The sequence below is a fragment of the Anabrus simplex genome, chromosome 1, assembly GCF_040414725.1.
Source record: "Anabrus simplex isolate iqAnaSimp1 chromosome 1, ASM4041472v1, whole genome shotgun sequence".
NCBI classification, from domain to species: Eukaryota; Metazoa; Arthropoda; class Insecta; order Orthoptera; family Tettigoniidae; genus Anabrus; species Anabrus simplex.
In genome coordinates this window covers 155304440-155317793 of record NC_090265.1, presented here as the reverse complement: position 1 = coordinate 155317793, position 13354 = coordinate 155304440, and the positions used below count along the sequence as shown (strand labels likewise).

The 13354-nt window shown below is 37.7% G+C and overlaps 1 protein-coding gene across 2 annotated transcripts in view; it reads left to right on the top strand.

Moving 5' to 3' along the window:
- LOC136885292 (selenoprotein F) overlaps window positions 1-13354 on the top strand; it is a 45699-nt gene that overhangs the window by 14610 nt on the left and 17735 nt on the right. For both annotated transcript variants that reach the window (XM_067157804.2, XM_068230521.1), the window contains exons 3-4: window positions 756-871; window positions 5023-5132. In XM_067157804.2, coding sequence (XP_067013905.1) covers window positions 756-871; window positions 5023-5132 — 226 coding nt within the window. The remainder of the gene's footprint in view (window positions 1-755; window positions 872-5022; window positions 5133-13354) is intronic.

Here is a 13354-nt window from a genome sequence, read left to right as displayed (position 1 = left end):
TGTATGACAAGTGAGGGGCAGATGAGGATGATGATTTTTAAAAACATTATGAGACATTGACTGAAGTAGGAATCAGTCAATACCAGAGACAGGAATATTGAAACATTGTGTTCTTATCAATGCTGTTGATTTCCACTTGTTTGTTCCTTTCCTTTCTTAATGATTAACAGATTAGAGGTGTGGTACTAAATGTGATCGCAGTGCAAGTTGCAAACAGAGGATTGTGTAGATGCTTAGTTAATTCATAGAGACTTGTGGACTGAATGATGAAAGGCTTAACAGTCTATAATGTATATATGTTCAAATAATAATGTTGTTTGCTTTACGTCCCACTAACTACTTTTATGGGTTTCGGAAACGCCGAGGTGCCGGAATTTTGTCCCGCAGGAGATCTTTTACGTGCCAGTAAATCTATCGACACGAGGCTGACGTATTTGAGCACCTTCAAATACCACCGGACTGAACCAGGATCGAACCTGCCACGTTGGGGTGAGAAGGCCAGCGCCTCAACCGTCTGAGCCACTTAGCCCGGCTATGTTCAAATACATGGAATGCATTATATCTGTTACCTCAGAAATGAATTAACATAGACAACTCCCTTATAATTTCGTCTCAAATCACCCTTTCCATTTTGAATCCTCTTACTACTTGATTCTCTCCATACAGCACCTAATTTTCTTTCAGTGATCTTGGCATTTGAATTCAAGTTGTACACTGTTGTCTCTCCTAAATTAAAATTATTGTGTGTATTTCAGGGACCATTGTTTACAGTGCTGTCAAAAGGATGAAAGCGGTTACGTTGTGAAGCGATATGCTCAAGCTCGCTTAGAAGTGTGCACCTGTAAATTTGGTGCTTATCCTCAGATACAAGGTAATTTATATTTTCAATTAGTGCCTTCATTCTCACATTCATCACTTCTGGAACAGTATCAGTGTCCATTATACAGAAAATTTTACCAAATAGTACTTATTATGTCCACATCCATTATTGAGAATGTTTAATAATGAGAAGCAATCGGTCATCTGCATTTAGGGCTCTCACCCAGGTGGCAGATTCCCTGTCAATTGTTAAACTAGTCTTTTCTTAAATGATTTCAAAGAACTTGGAAATTTATCCAACATTTTCCTTGATATATTATTACAATCTCCAATTCCTCTTCCTATAAATGAATATTTACCCCAAAATGTTCTCCTCAATTCCAACTTTCTCTTCATATATGCCCATGTACTGTATTTTTGCCAGGAAATTAACAGAATGTATGATCACCTTCTTCCTATAGAACTCCGTTTCTTAATGCAATACTTCATACATCATCTGAATTTTATTCCACAGCATTCATTACTTGTCCTTTGAATATTTTTTCATCTTGTAGCCGTACTACTTCAGAACTGTATCTATACCAATTGACAGGATCTCCTGTGTGTGTCTTTGTGATTACGATACATGTTCAGCCTTTTTATTCTGCATTAATGCACTCCCTTGGTATTTGAAAGTGTCAATAATTTCAAGACTTTGATCACCATTTTTCACAATGCCTATCCCCTGTCTTTCTCCCCTTGATATCACCGTGGTCTTGCTTTTCTCTGCGCTGATTTTCACACCGTACTTTTCAATTTTCTTGTACAGTGCATGAAGTTGTTGTTCTTGTGCTTCATTGCTGTTTGTTCCCCAGAACACAATATCATCTGCAAATACATTAGAGTCTCGTTAATCCAAACTAATTGGGACTGGTGTCTGTTCGGATTACAAAATTTTCGGCTTAACCGGAAAATATTTTCTAATAATAATGTTATAGTTTTTACATCCCGCTAACTACTTTTACAGTTTCCGGAGACGCCTAAGTGTCGGGATTTTCTCCCGCAGGAGTTCTTTCGCATGCCAGTAAATCTACTTACACGAGGCTGATGTATTTGAACACCTTCAAATACTACTGGACTGAGCCAGCATCGGACCTGCCGAGTTGGGGTCAGAAGGGCAGCGCCTCAACCGTCTGAGGAAAATAGTTTCTACAAAACTGTACAGTACATACTGTAATTTGAAATGTGAATTAACTTGCGGTGAAATACGAGCAATTTTCTTGCCTCCTAATGTTACATCGATATTGCAGCCAATGGACCAGAGCGTTCTGCAAAATGTAAAACTTTAATATCAACGGAAACTTCTCAGGTACGTGATTGAGAATTACAGTTCACTTACTGTTCTTCAAATATTGAAGAACGTGAATGTAAAGGACATGGTTTACTGGGCAGCAGAGGCATGGGAGGGTGTCAGTGAGCAGTTCATGAGGAAAACATGGAAGAAATTGTGGTCGAGTCTCGCATTCATCGAGAGTCCAGTGGAAGAGTCTGCAAATGTCAATCTCCTTGAAATTGTTCAACAACTTCCTGGGTGTGAGGAAGCCAATGAAAATGACATTAGTGAGTGGATAGAAGCTGACTGTCATCAATAACAAACAGACCAAGAAATTGTAGCTATGGTGGAGAAAGAATCTGGAGTTGATGAGGAACAGAGTGACGACGAAGAAGACCACAATGAACAACTAGTGTAACATTCAGATACCGAGGCCGCCTTAGAAATTGCCGTACGCTACATCGAGCAACACTCCGCTGCTACGCCCACTGATTTGATGTTTGAGATGCTGGTTTAACACTGCATCTTTGAGTAGGTTCCAATCACTACAGCAAAAGGAACTAAGACTTTGTAAAGGTAAACGGCCAGTGATCGATGGTTTATGATGTGTAACGATGTTTACATTAAGTTATTCTAGTAAAATATGACTAATAAAGTGCAAGTAAATCTTCATTCTATAATATGTTCTTTCATTTCAATAAGGAGAATTTTTTTTAATTGAATATTTCAGTTTGGATTAACCAGACTTTCGGATTAACGGGACTCTAGTGTAGTAATAACTTCATTTCTCTATTCTCATATGCTTCCTTTGTCTCCTTTTCAGATAGATAGGTAGATAAGGAATGGGTGAACCCTGCCTTCACAGGGCTCCACACGTAGGTCTGTGAAGACCCTTTGTGTCCCTTAAACAGGTTTTCCTAGTCCAGCCCTAGTGCTCTTATAAAGGATACCAGTGTCCGGATGTTGGCATTCCTGATGTCTTCCAGTCTCACAAAATGTGAGCAAAGATATCGATGTCTAGTGCTTGCAAGAGCCTCGCACTGACATAACACATGCGCGGAGGTCTCTTCGCCCTACCGCATCTTGTACACATCGGATCCTGACTGATTTTCATGATGTGTAGGTGTCTCTGTAAGGTATTGTGGCCGGTCATCAGTCCAACTACAATTCGTATTCTGGTCCTATTGATATTTATCAGGACCTTTTTATAACTTTGGCTAGGCCCTTTGATAAGTTCATGTGCCTACTTTGCTACGGTTAGTCTCTTCCAAATGTGTAAGTGAGACTGGTTTGTCCACTGGGATATTACCAGTTTCACACTTTGGAGTGACACTCCTAGGAAGGGCTCTGGTCCTATGCAAGGACCTTTTGAGCCTTGTTTCGCTAGTTTGTCAGCTTCTCTCCTTTACAATTTCATCCATAACTAATAGAAACAAGAGAGGCATCAGCACATTCCCTTGTCTTAGGTCAGTTTCATTTCTGAACTATTCTGTTTTTCCAAACAGAGTCTATGCTGCTTACACAGATTTTGTACATTGCTTGCACCATTTCAACAGTTTGTGTATCCACCATGGTTTCCCAAACCTTCTCCCTGGGATCACTGTCATATGCCATTGTTAGATCCATGAATGTCATGACCAGATCCTTTCCATTTTTCCAATTCTTTTCCATTTATTTATTTATTTATTTATTTATTTATTTATTTATTTATTTATTTATTTATTTATTTATTTATTTATTTATTTATTTATTTACATAGTTTACTCCCACATTGGAGCACTTAAATCAAACCCAAATACATTTATGTTAACAAAGAATTAACTGAAGATTTAGCTTGCATCATCTTCTTCCTTTCCCAAAACCTCTTCATTCTAGCTGACCTGGCTGCCCTTTCATTATCAGATATGACATATTGTTTGTGTTGTATAGTTTTTAATGACAATCTTATTTGTTTGTTCTTGAGAATCCTTTTTTCTTCTCTATTTTCAATTTGCTTCATTGTAATATTCAGCTCTTCTAAATCATTCTGAACTTCTTTAAACCAATTATTTTTTGTTTTACTTTTCCAAAAGTAATTAAATAGTTGTTTTATTATCCTATTATCATTTAATCTAGAAAGATGACAGAAAAAGGCAATTCTTCTTTTTCTCATCGTATCTATTATAGGTTCACTTTCCCTATAAACCACTGCATTAGGCAATAATCTCCATTGTCCATCCACCTGATGTTTTTTATTAATGATTGTTCTGAGTATCCTTCTGTCAACCTTTTGCAGTGTATCAGTTGTTGCTTTGGTATTCAATTTAAATAGTGTTTCACAAGCGTAAGTCGCTTCAGGTTTAAGGACGGAACAGTAATGTTGAAGTTTAGCATTTATTGAAAGAGATTTTTTCTTGTACGTTGGCCTTTTTAAACTTAAATGTTCTGCTCTCTATTGATGATTTTTCATTGGTGTTCCAAGTTATAATTTCACCAAGATATTTAAACTTATTCACAATTTTAATTTGTTTGGTATTGGCTAAGGTAATGGTTGGTGCTGTAACAGGGAAGGTTGGCATTATTAGAACTACTAGGTTTTAACATTGTTTGTTCGTGCACTATAGCCATCAGTGTTCATTAGGAAAATGTGTCCGAATAGTGGACACTTCTTATTAACAGACATTTTGTAAATACTCGGAGGTGTCTGCTATTGAGAAAGTGTAACTTGAAAACTAGGACCCTTATGATTAAGAAGTTCCAGAATAATTTGTTCAGCTGTAAGAAAGCATTAATACTGTAGCTGTAACAATAATAATTTTAATAATGTTATTATTTTATCAAATTTAAGGGAGAGAGCAGGTGCAGAATGAACATTGGTGAAAAAGTCTTGAAATCTTCTGTTTATGTTTCAGCATTTGTGAAGAGTGACCGACCAGCCAAATTTCCCAACTTGCAAATAAAATACGTTCGAGGTCTGGACCCGATTATTAAACTAATGGATAAGGAAGGAAATGTACAAGACGTATGTAATGCATTGTTTTATTCCTTACAAACTTGAAATTAAACATTTTCGATGATGATCAACATGGTAGAAGACCTGACAGAACTCCAGCAATTTGAAATATGTATTCTCCATTCTAAGTGCACAAATCTTCTTTCCTAAATTCACTTTTTGGATTTTGTCAGTGTCATAACTTATGTTAGTGTTCACATAGCATTAATTTCCACCTGTTTTAAAAGTAACACCGGCCTGGAATTTAAAGTTTTTAAAATCTTTCCATAATGTTCAAATAGTGAATTTTTTATATTTCAGGCATGCAGAATCTGAATCTAAACTTTTTGTCCATCTCATCAGGTTTCTTTGAAAAATCAATATATATATCTATATATATAAAGTAGCTTGTCCTGACTGACTGACTGACTGACTGACTGATTCATCATCGCCGAGCCAAAACTACTGGACATAAAGAAATGAAATTTTGGGGATATAATCATATTAAGATGTAGGTGCTCGCTAAGAGAGGATTTTTGGATATTCCGTCGCTAAGGGGGTGAAAAGGGGGGCGAAATTTTAAAATTAGTGTGTTTATATCTCAAAACTTTAAAAGTTTACAGATGTGAAAATTGGTATTTAGAATCTTCTTTAAAAATAAGGAAACACGTATTTTTTTGTTTTCAGACAATCCCAATAGGAGGGGTGAAAAAGGGTGAAAAAGGGGTTGAATGCCTAATCAGGATACCGGTGCTTATATCTCAGAAACTGAAGATATTACAGACCTGAAAATTGGTACTTTTGATCTCTCTTAAAAATAAAGAAACACGTATTTTTTTGTTTTTGGAAAATCCAATTAATGGGAGGGTGAAAAGGGGGTGAATTTTTAAAATGAGTGAATCTATATCTCCAAACTTTTAAAGTTTGCAGATGTAAAAATTGGTATTTAGAATCTTCATTAAAAATAAAGAAACACGCATTTTTTTTTTGTTTTCAGAAAATCACAATAGGAATCGTGAAAAGGGGTGAAAAATTGGTTGAATGCCTTTAATGAGGCTACTTACATCTCAGAACCTGAAGATATTACAGACCTGAAAATTGGTGTTTGGGATCTCTTTTAAAAATAAAGAAACATGTATTTTTTTTGTTTTTGGAAAATACAATTAATGGCGGGGGGGGGGGTGAAAAGGGGGTGATTTTTTAAAATGAGTGTATCTATATCTCAAAACTTTTAAAGTGTATGGATATAAAAATTGGTATTTAGAATCTCCTTTAAAAATAAAGAAACACGCATTCTTTTGTTTTCGGAAAATCCTAATAGGAAGGGTGTAAAAGGGTGAATAATGGGTTGAATGCCTTTAATGAGGCTACTTATATATCAGAACCTGAAGATATTACAGACCTGAAAATTGGTATTTGGGATCTACTTTAAAAGTAAAGAAACACGTATTCTTTCGTTTTTGGAAAATCCAAATATTGGGGGGTGAAAAGGGGGGTGAATTTTTTAAAATGAGTGTGTCTACATCTTAAAACTTTAAAATTTACAGATGTAAAAATTGGTAGCTAGAATCTCCTCTAAAAATAAAGGAACACGTATTTTTTGTTTCCTGTAAATACCAATAGGAGGGGTGTAAAAGGGTGAAAAATGGGTTGAATGCATTTAATGAGGATACTTATATTTCAGAACCTGAAGATATTACAGAACTAAAAATTTGTATATGGGACCTCCTTTAAAAATAAAGAAACACGTATTTTTTTGTTTTTGGAAAATCCAATTAATGGCGGTTAAACAGGAGTGACAAATTGGGGTGAATTTTTTGAAAGACTATATCTACAGAATATCTTGGAAACGTAAAATGTTACAGACGTAAAAAGTGGGTGTTTGGAATCTCCTGTAAATGTAAAGAAACATAGGTGATTTGTTTTTGGAAACTCCACTTAAGGGGAACTCAAAAGGGGTGAAATTTTAAAATGAGAATTTTTACAGTATATCTAAAAAACTTAACATATTACAGAAGTGAAAAATGGTTTTTTTATCTCTATTAAACATAACGAATCGTGTATTTTTAGTTTTCAGAAATACCACTTGGCTGGTGGGGGGTGGGTAAAAGTGACTGAAAATGGTGTTGACTTCTTTGAATTAAGCTACTGATATCTCAAAAATGAAGATGTTACAGACGTGAAATTTGATATTTGCAATCTGCTTTAAAAGTAAAGAAAGACGTATTCTCGGAAAATCCAATGAAGGGGGGGGGGGGGGTGCAAGAATTGAAAATTTAATTGACTTGATTGTATGAGAATGCATACATCTAATAAAAACTAAAGTTGTTACAGACGTGAAAATTCGTATTTAGATCTCCTTTAAAAACAAAGAAAAACGCGTTTTGGTGGGGAAACCATCTTGGAGGGTGGGAGTGTAAAGGAGTTGAATTCCTTTCATGGGGACACATAAATCAAAACTGAAGAAGTTAGAGTCATGATAATTGGTATTTAGAAGATCTTTTACTATTACAGAAACAAGTATTTTTTGCGGGAAAATTCACTTAGGGGGGGGGGGGGGGAAGAGTAGTGTGAAATGAAGTGAAAAAATGTAAATAATTTTTATGGGGATACTTATATCTCAAAACTGAAGGCAATAGACGTGAACATTGGTGTTTGGAATCTCCTTTAAACATAAAGAAACAAGCCTTCTTTTAATTTTTTTTGGGGGGGGGAGGTGCGGGGGTGGCGGTAAATAAACTTAACGGCGGTGGGGTGTAGAAGGAGGTGAGACCAATTGATTTTACTGTTCTTAATGTACTTATAAGTATCCTCCGTTGCTCAGGCGGCAGCGCGCCGGCCTCTCACAGCTGGGTTCCGTGGTTCAAATCCCGGTCACTCCATGTGACATTCGTGCTGGAAAAACCGGAGGCGGGACCGGTTTTTCTCCGGATACTCCGGTTTTCCCTGTCATCAGCCACTCCAGCAACACATAATAGTAATAATAATAATAATAATAATAATAATAATAATAATGTTCCGGACCGTCGTCAAATGTGCGGACCGCGCTGGCAACGGCTCCTGGACGAGTGATGACTAAGAATGCAGTCCGGCCGCGGGTTCAGTGCCGCCAAAGCACCCAATATGACACCGCGCCGGATCTCCTGAAGGATTTTATACATATTACAATTATTATAGGAAAAGATGGCAAAGATTTACTTACTCAACTGACCGTCAGGAATACCTGAGCCTAGCCCGGGAAGTACGAAATCGATTGCTGGAAAGGAAGATTGAAAAATGGGAGGAAACGTGCCGTAATCTAATAGAAAACGAGTCAGATCGGGAATTTTGGTGGATTCTCGCAGAAAACGAGGCAGATCGCGAATTTCGGTGGATTATATATCTAAAACAATAAGCATTCAATTATAAATTTCAGTATAATACCGTAGCGAAGCACGGGTATCTTGCTAGTATATATATATAAAAGACATCCATAAACAGGATTAATACACTATATTACCCCCTGTGGGTGGGGGACGCAGACGAAGAATACACCCATGGTATCCCCTGCCTGTCGTAAGAGGTGACTAAAAGGGGCCCAGGGGCTCTCAACTTGGGATCGTGGTTTGGCGACCACAGGGCCCTTAGCTGAGTCCTGGCATTGCTTCCACGTACTTGTGCCAGGCTCCTCACTTTCATCTATCCTGTCCGACCTCCCTTGGTCAAATCTTGTTCTTTACCGACCCCGGCGCTATTAGGTTTCCGAAGGCTAGGGAGTCTTTCATTTTCATGCCCTTCGTGGCCCTTGCCTTTCTTCGTCCGTTACTTCTTTTTTCTCTCTGGCTACCCTCTGTGGGTGGAGGACGCAGATGAAAAATACACCCTCGGTATCCCCTGCCTGTCGTAAGAGGCAGCTAAAAGGGGCGACCAAGGGATGATTAGAACCATGAGACTACTTGTAATTAGTACCATCACATGGGGAACACCATGGTCACTTTTACTTGTGCGTAGTACCACTATGTTAGGTACAAAATAGGTTTGTGATTAGTAGCAACAGAGTGCGCTGTCGGCTTTTACAGTACCTGTGATTATTACCACTAAATGAGTGACACCATGGTTCGGGCTTGCCTATGATTAGTACCCACTATATGAGGAACACCATGGGATAGTACGAGTCCCTGTTGTTAGTACACTTATGTGATGAACACCAAAGGTTTGCGTTGCCTGTAAATGGTGCCGCAATGTTCAAAACACCATAGGTCTGTACTACTTGTGCAAATTTCTTTACCTGTGAATAGCACCATAATGTGTGGAATACCGCGAGTCTAAGCTACTTTTGATTCGTAGCGTAACATGACAAATACCATGATTCTACTTTCCTAGCGATAAGTACCATTATGAGGGACCGATGACTTGGATTTTGGACCCCTTTAGACTACAAGCATCATCAATTCAGTATTGTGCTATAGAAGCAGTCCCTTGGTCAGTAACAATTGTTTTACATCAATTTCTGTGAATGTGAGGCAGTGCAGGTCGGATACAGTGATTGTTTTAAATTCATATTCATCCATTTATTCTTCTTGCCCACGTTTTGAATTCTGATCAATGGAGGATTTTGGACTTTTAATTTGTTATTACATTTCGTCTCATTTCGAACCATTAGGTGCCGATGACCTAGATGTTAGGCCCCTTTAAACAACAAGCATCATCATCACAATACACTATATTATTGTATACACAGAATATTTTTTCTTGTTATTCTAACTGCTATGAAGATTCATTAATTAATTTATTTATTCATTCATTCATTCATTCCACCTGTAGATCGTATAGTAACAGCCGGTGGGTTGACATTGTGCTTGTCGTTGGTTGACTTCAATGCGACTTGTGTGCTACTGTTGTGTTCACACCACTCCACAGTACATGTGATCAGATATGATGGCTCATAGCTCGGCTTGAAATTCTGAACAGCTGTGTGACAGTTTATACTCCTATATTACACTCATATTTATGAGAATACACCCCTAGTATCAAAATAAGTGATGTGTTGTGTAAACAGCTTTGAAGGAATACACTATGTTAAAAGCAAACACCACTTCTCACTTGCTGTTTTACTGACATGTCCTAGAATGGCAAATTCATGGTTTTAATTTTATGATGAAAATGAAAACCTACAACCTGTTTTCCATTCATTGACCGGGTCAGGAATGAAATGAACGAATCATATATAGGCTATTAGTACGATGGGGTCGCCACTCCCAAAGTGATTTTATTAATGACGGATAGATGCTATGAAATGAGAATGGAGAGTGTTGCTGGAATGATAGATTACAGGGAAAACCGGAGTACCCAGAGAAAAACCTGTCCCGCCTCCGCTTTGTCCAGCACAAATCTCACATGGAGTGACTGGGATTTGAACCACGGTATCCAGTGGTGAGAGTCCGACACGCTGCCATCTGAGCCACGGAGGCTCTTCAATTTTATGATATCTTGACTTATTTTAAGAAACTTCTTTGTACCGGGCGAGTTGGCCGTGTGTGTAGAGGCGCGCGGCTGTGAGCTTGCATCCGGGAGATAGTAGGTTCGAATCCCACTATCGGCAGCCCTGAAAATGGTTTGTCGTGGTTTCCCATTTTCACACCAGGCAAATGCTGGGGCTGTACCTTAATCAAGGCCACGGCCGCTTCCCTCCAACTCCTAGGCCTTTCCTATCCTATCGTCGCCATAAGACCTATCTGTGTCGGTGCGACGTAAAGCCCCTAGCAAAAAAAAAAAAATTCTTTGTTTTGCTTTTAATGTGTGAGCTGTAGATGGATTTTCTCTCTACAGTAACCATTAGTAATCTTCCAGCATCTGTGTTCCATTTCTCTTAGATCTTGGTGGAAATTATCTCCTTGCTCTTCGCCTAGCATTCCTAGGTTCTCAGGGAAATAGTCTAGGTGCAAATGTACCATGTGTACCTTTAAGCTAATATTGCAACCTAAATCTTGGAAAGAAACAAGAATTCTGTTCACCATTTGTTCGTAGTCTGGATGCTTTATGTTGCCAAATTTTTTTTTACTACATTCCAAACTGCTTTCCATGCTGATTGTTCTGTTACACACATCTTCAAAATTAGCATCAGAAAAAGTTTTCCTATATCTGAATCTGTGAAGATGCCCTCTTTGATTTTGGCATTACTGATGCCTGGGAATCAATGGCACATGCACTGAAAGCATTCACCTTCATTGTTTACAGCCTTAACAAATTGCTTCACTAATATACAGTAGTTCGGACTTGTTGACAAGACTTTTTTATTTTATGTTTTTCAAGCCTGCAATCCACTGTCTGCATGGCCATTCCTTTTGTGTCCAGTAATGTGTCCTTGCTGGATTGTCCCACTCGCAAAGAAAGCAGGGCTGCTTTTCGTAACCTGCTTGTAGACCTAACAGGATACATATCACTTTAAAGTCACCACGCACTTGCCACTTTTGTTCATGGTACACCTCATCATTTGAAGATTTCCGTATGTTTCTTGCATGATAACGAAAACTGGTGTAATTTTTTTTGTTGTGCACACACTTTAAAATACGTTTGGAGACATCATTAAAATGTCTCTAGTGGGTAGGGCCATACTGTAGTACTCCTAGTTTCAGTATAACCTCCAGAATGTTGTTTCAGTAAACCGAAGTTCTCTCCTCAGTAAAGAAGGGTGCAGATTCTTCTTCGCAATGTCTGTATCAATAGTACGCCCTCCCTGTTGCCATTATGTTAGTTTCTAGTCTGGATGCTTTGTGTTGAAGTCCTATAATACACTTTGATTGAAAAGTTTGGGTTGATTTTCAACACCTTGTGGTGAAAAATTACAGTCAGAGGTAGTGCCGGCCATTTTCATGTCAGATTCAAAGAGGAACACTCGTGTAATTGTTCCGAGCGCTGCGGTACTGGTTCATCAGGGCCGTGGGGAATGGATAAAACTGCAGACGAAATGTTTCTTGGATACACAATCTTACTTTTATCCCTACTGAAAATTCCTTCACACATAGCAAGCCTTTCACAAACTTGGTTATTTTTTCCCTCTGTTTTACTGGCACAGAATTTCCCCACACATAGCAGAATGTATTTGGAACAATCTTGCAGCCACAGCATGGCAAGTTGGTATAAGTTCAATAAAAAATAATTACATAGGACACTTATGGAGACAAAAAATCATTTCACCAGAGCAAGCGAAGTATAACTCATACTGTGGAGCACAAAGCACTGCAACAGACTTGTGTCACTCAGCAAAATCTGCTATTATTGTCGGCTCTAGGCGGGTTGTCAGGCGGCTGCCAGAGATTGCATTAATAAATTAATCCGGAAATCTTTTTTAAAGCAACACTTCTCTTATCAATATAAGTGCATTAATGCATGTGCATAAAAATGTATAAATCATAATATCAGATTTTAAAGATATGTGATGTGATGAGGGGAAACATACTATGAAATTGATGTCTGAACTGACTCTGCATAAACCTCTGCTTAGTACTAAAATTCTTTCAGCAATGAATTGTTTGGTCCTGCTCTTGATTAGTTCACAGTCGCAATGAGAACAAGTAGTATTTCTAGAGGATCTGTGTTGAAAATATTCTTGCGTAAAATGTGTCCAGATATTCAGGTATTCTATGTCCTTCAAAGGTAGTACCATATATAGATAGAGTGGAACATGGAATATTATTAAAGAAATTGGATGGAATAGGATTGGACGTGAGGGTTATACATTGGATAAGAACATTTCTAAATTTAAGGGTTCAGAAAGTCAAAGTAGGAAATAATATATCACAGGAAGAGAAAGTTTGGAAGAGAATTGCACAGGGTAGTATAATCGATCCGTTACTTTTCTTAATATAAGCAAATGATTTAGGGAACAATATAACATCAAAAATAAGATTGTATGCAGATGACATAATTGTTTATAGGGAAATAAATAACATTGAGGATTGTTCAGAATTACAAAGGGACCTTGACCGTATCCAACAATGGGTTGAAGAAAATAATATGAAGGTTAATGGAGGCAAATCAACTGTTACAACATTTACAAACAGGAACTTTAAAACTAAATTTGAATATACTTTGGATGAGGTAGTTATCCCAAAAGATGGCAAGTGCAAATACTTAGGTGTGAGATTTGAAAGTAATTTGCACTGGAAGGGTCATGTTGATGACATTGTTGGGAAAGCATACAGATCGTTACATGTCATAATGAGGCTACTTAAAGGATGCAACAAAGAACTAAAAGAAAAAAGTTACTTAAG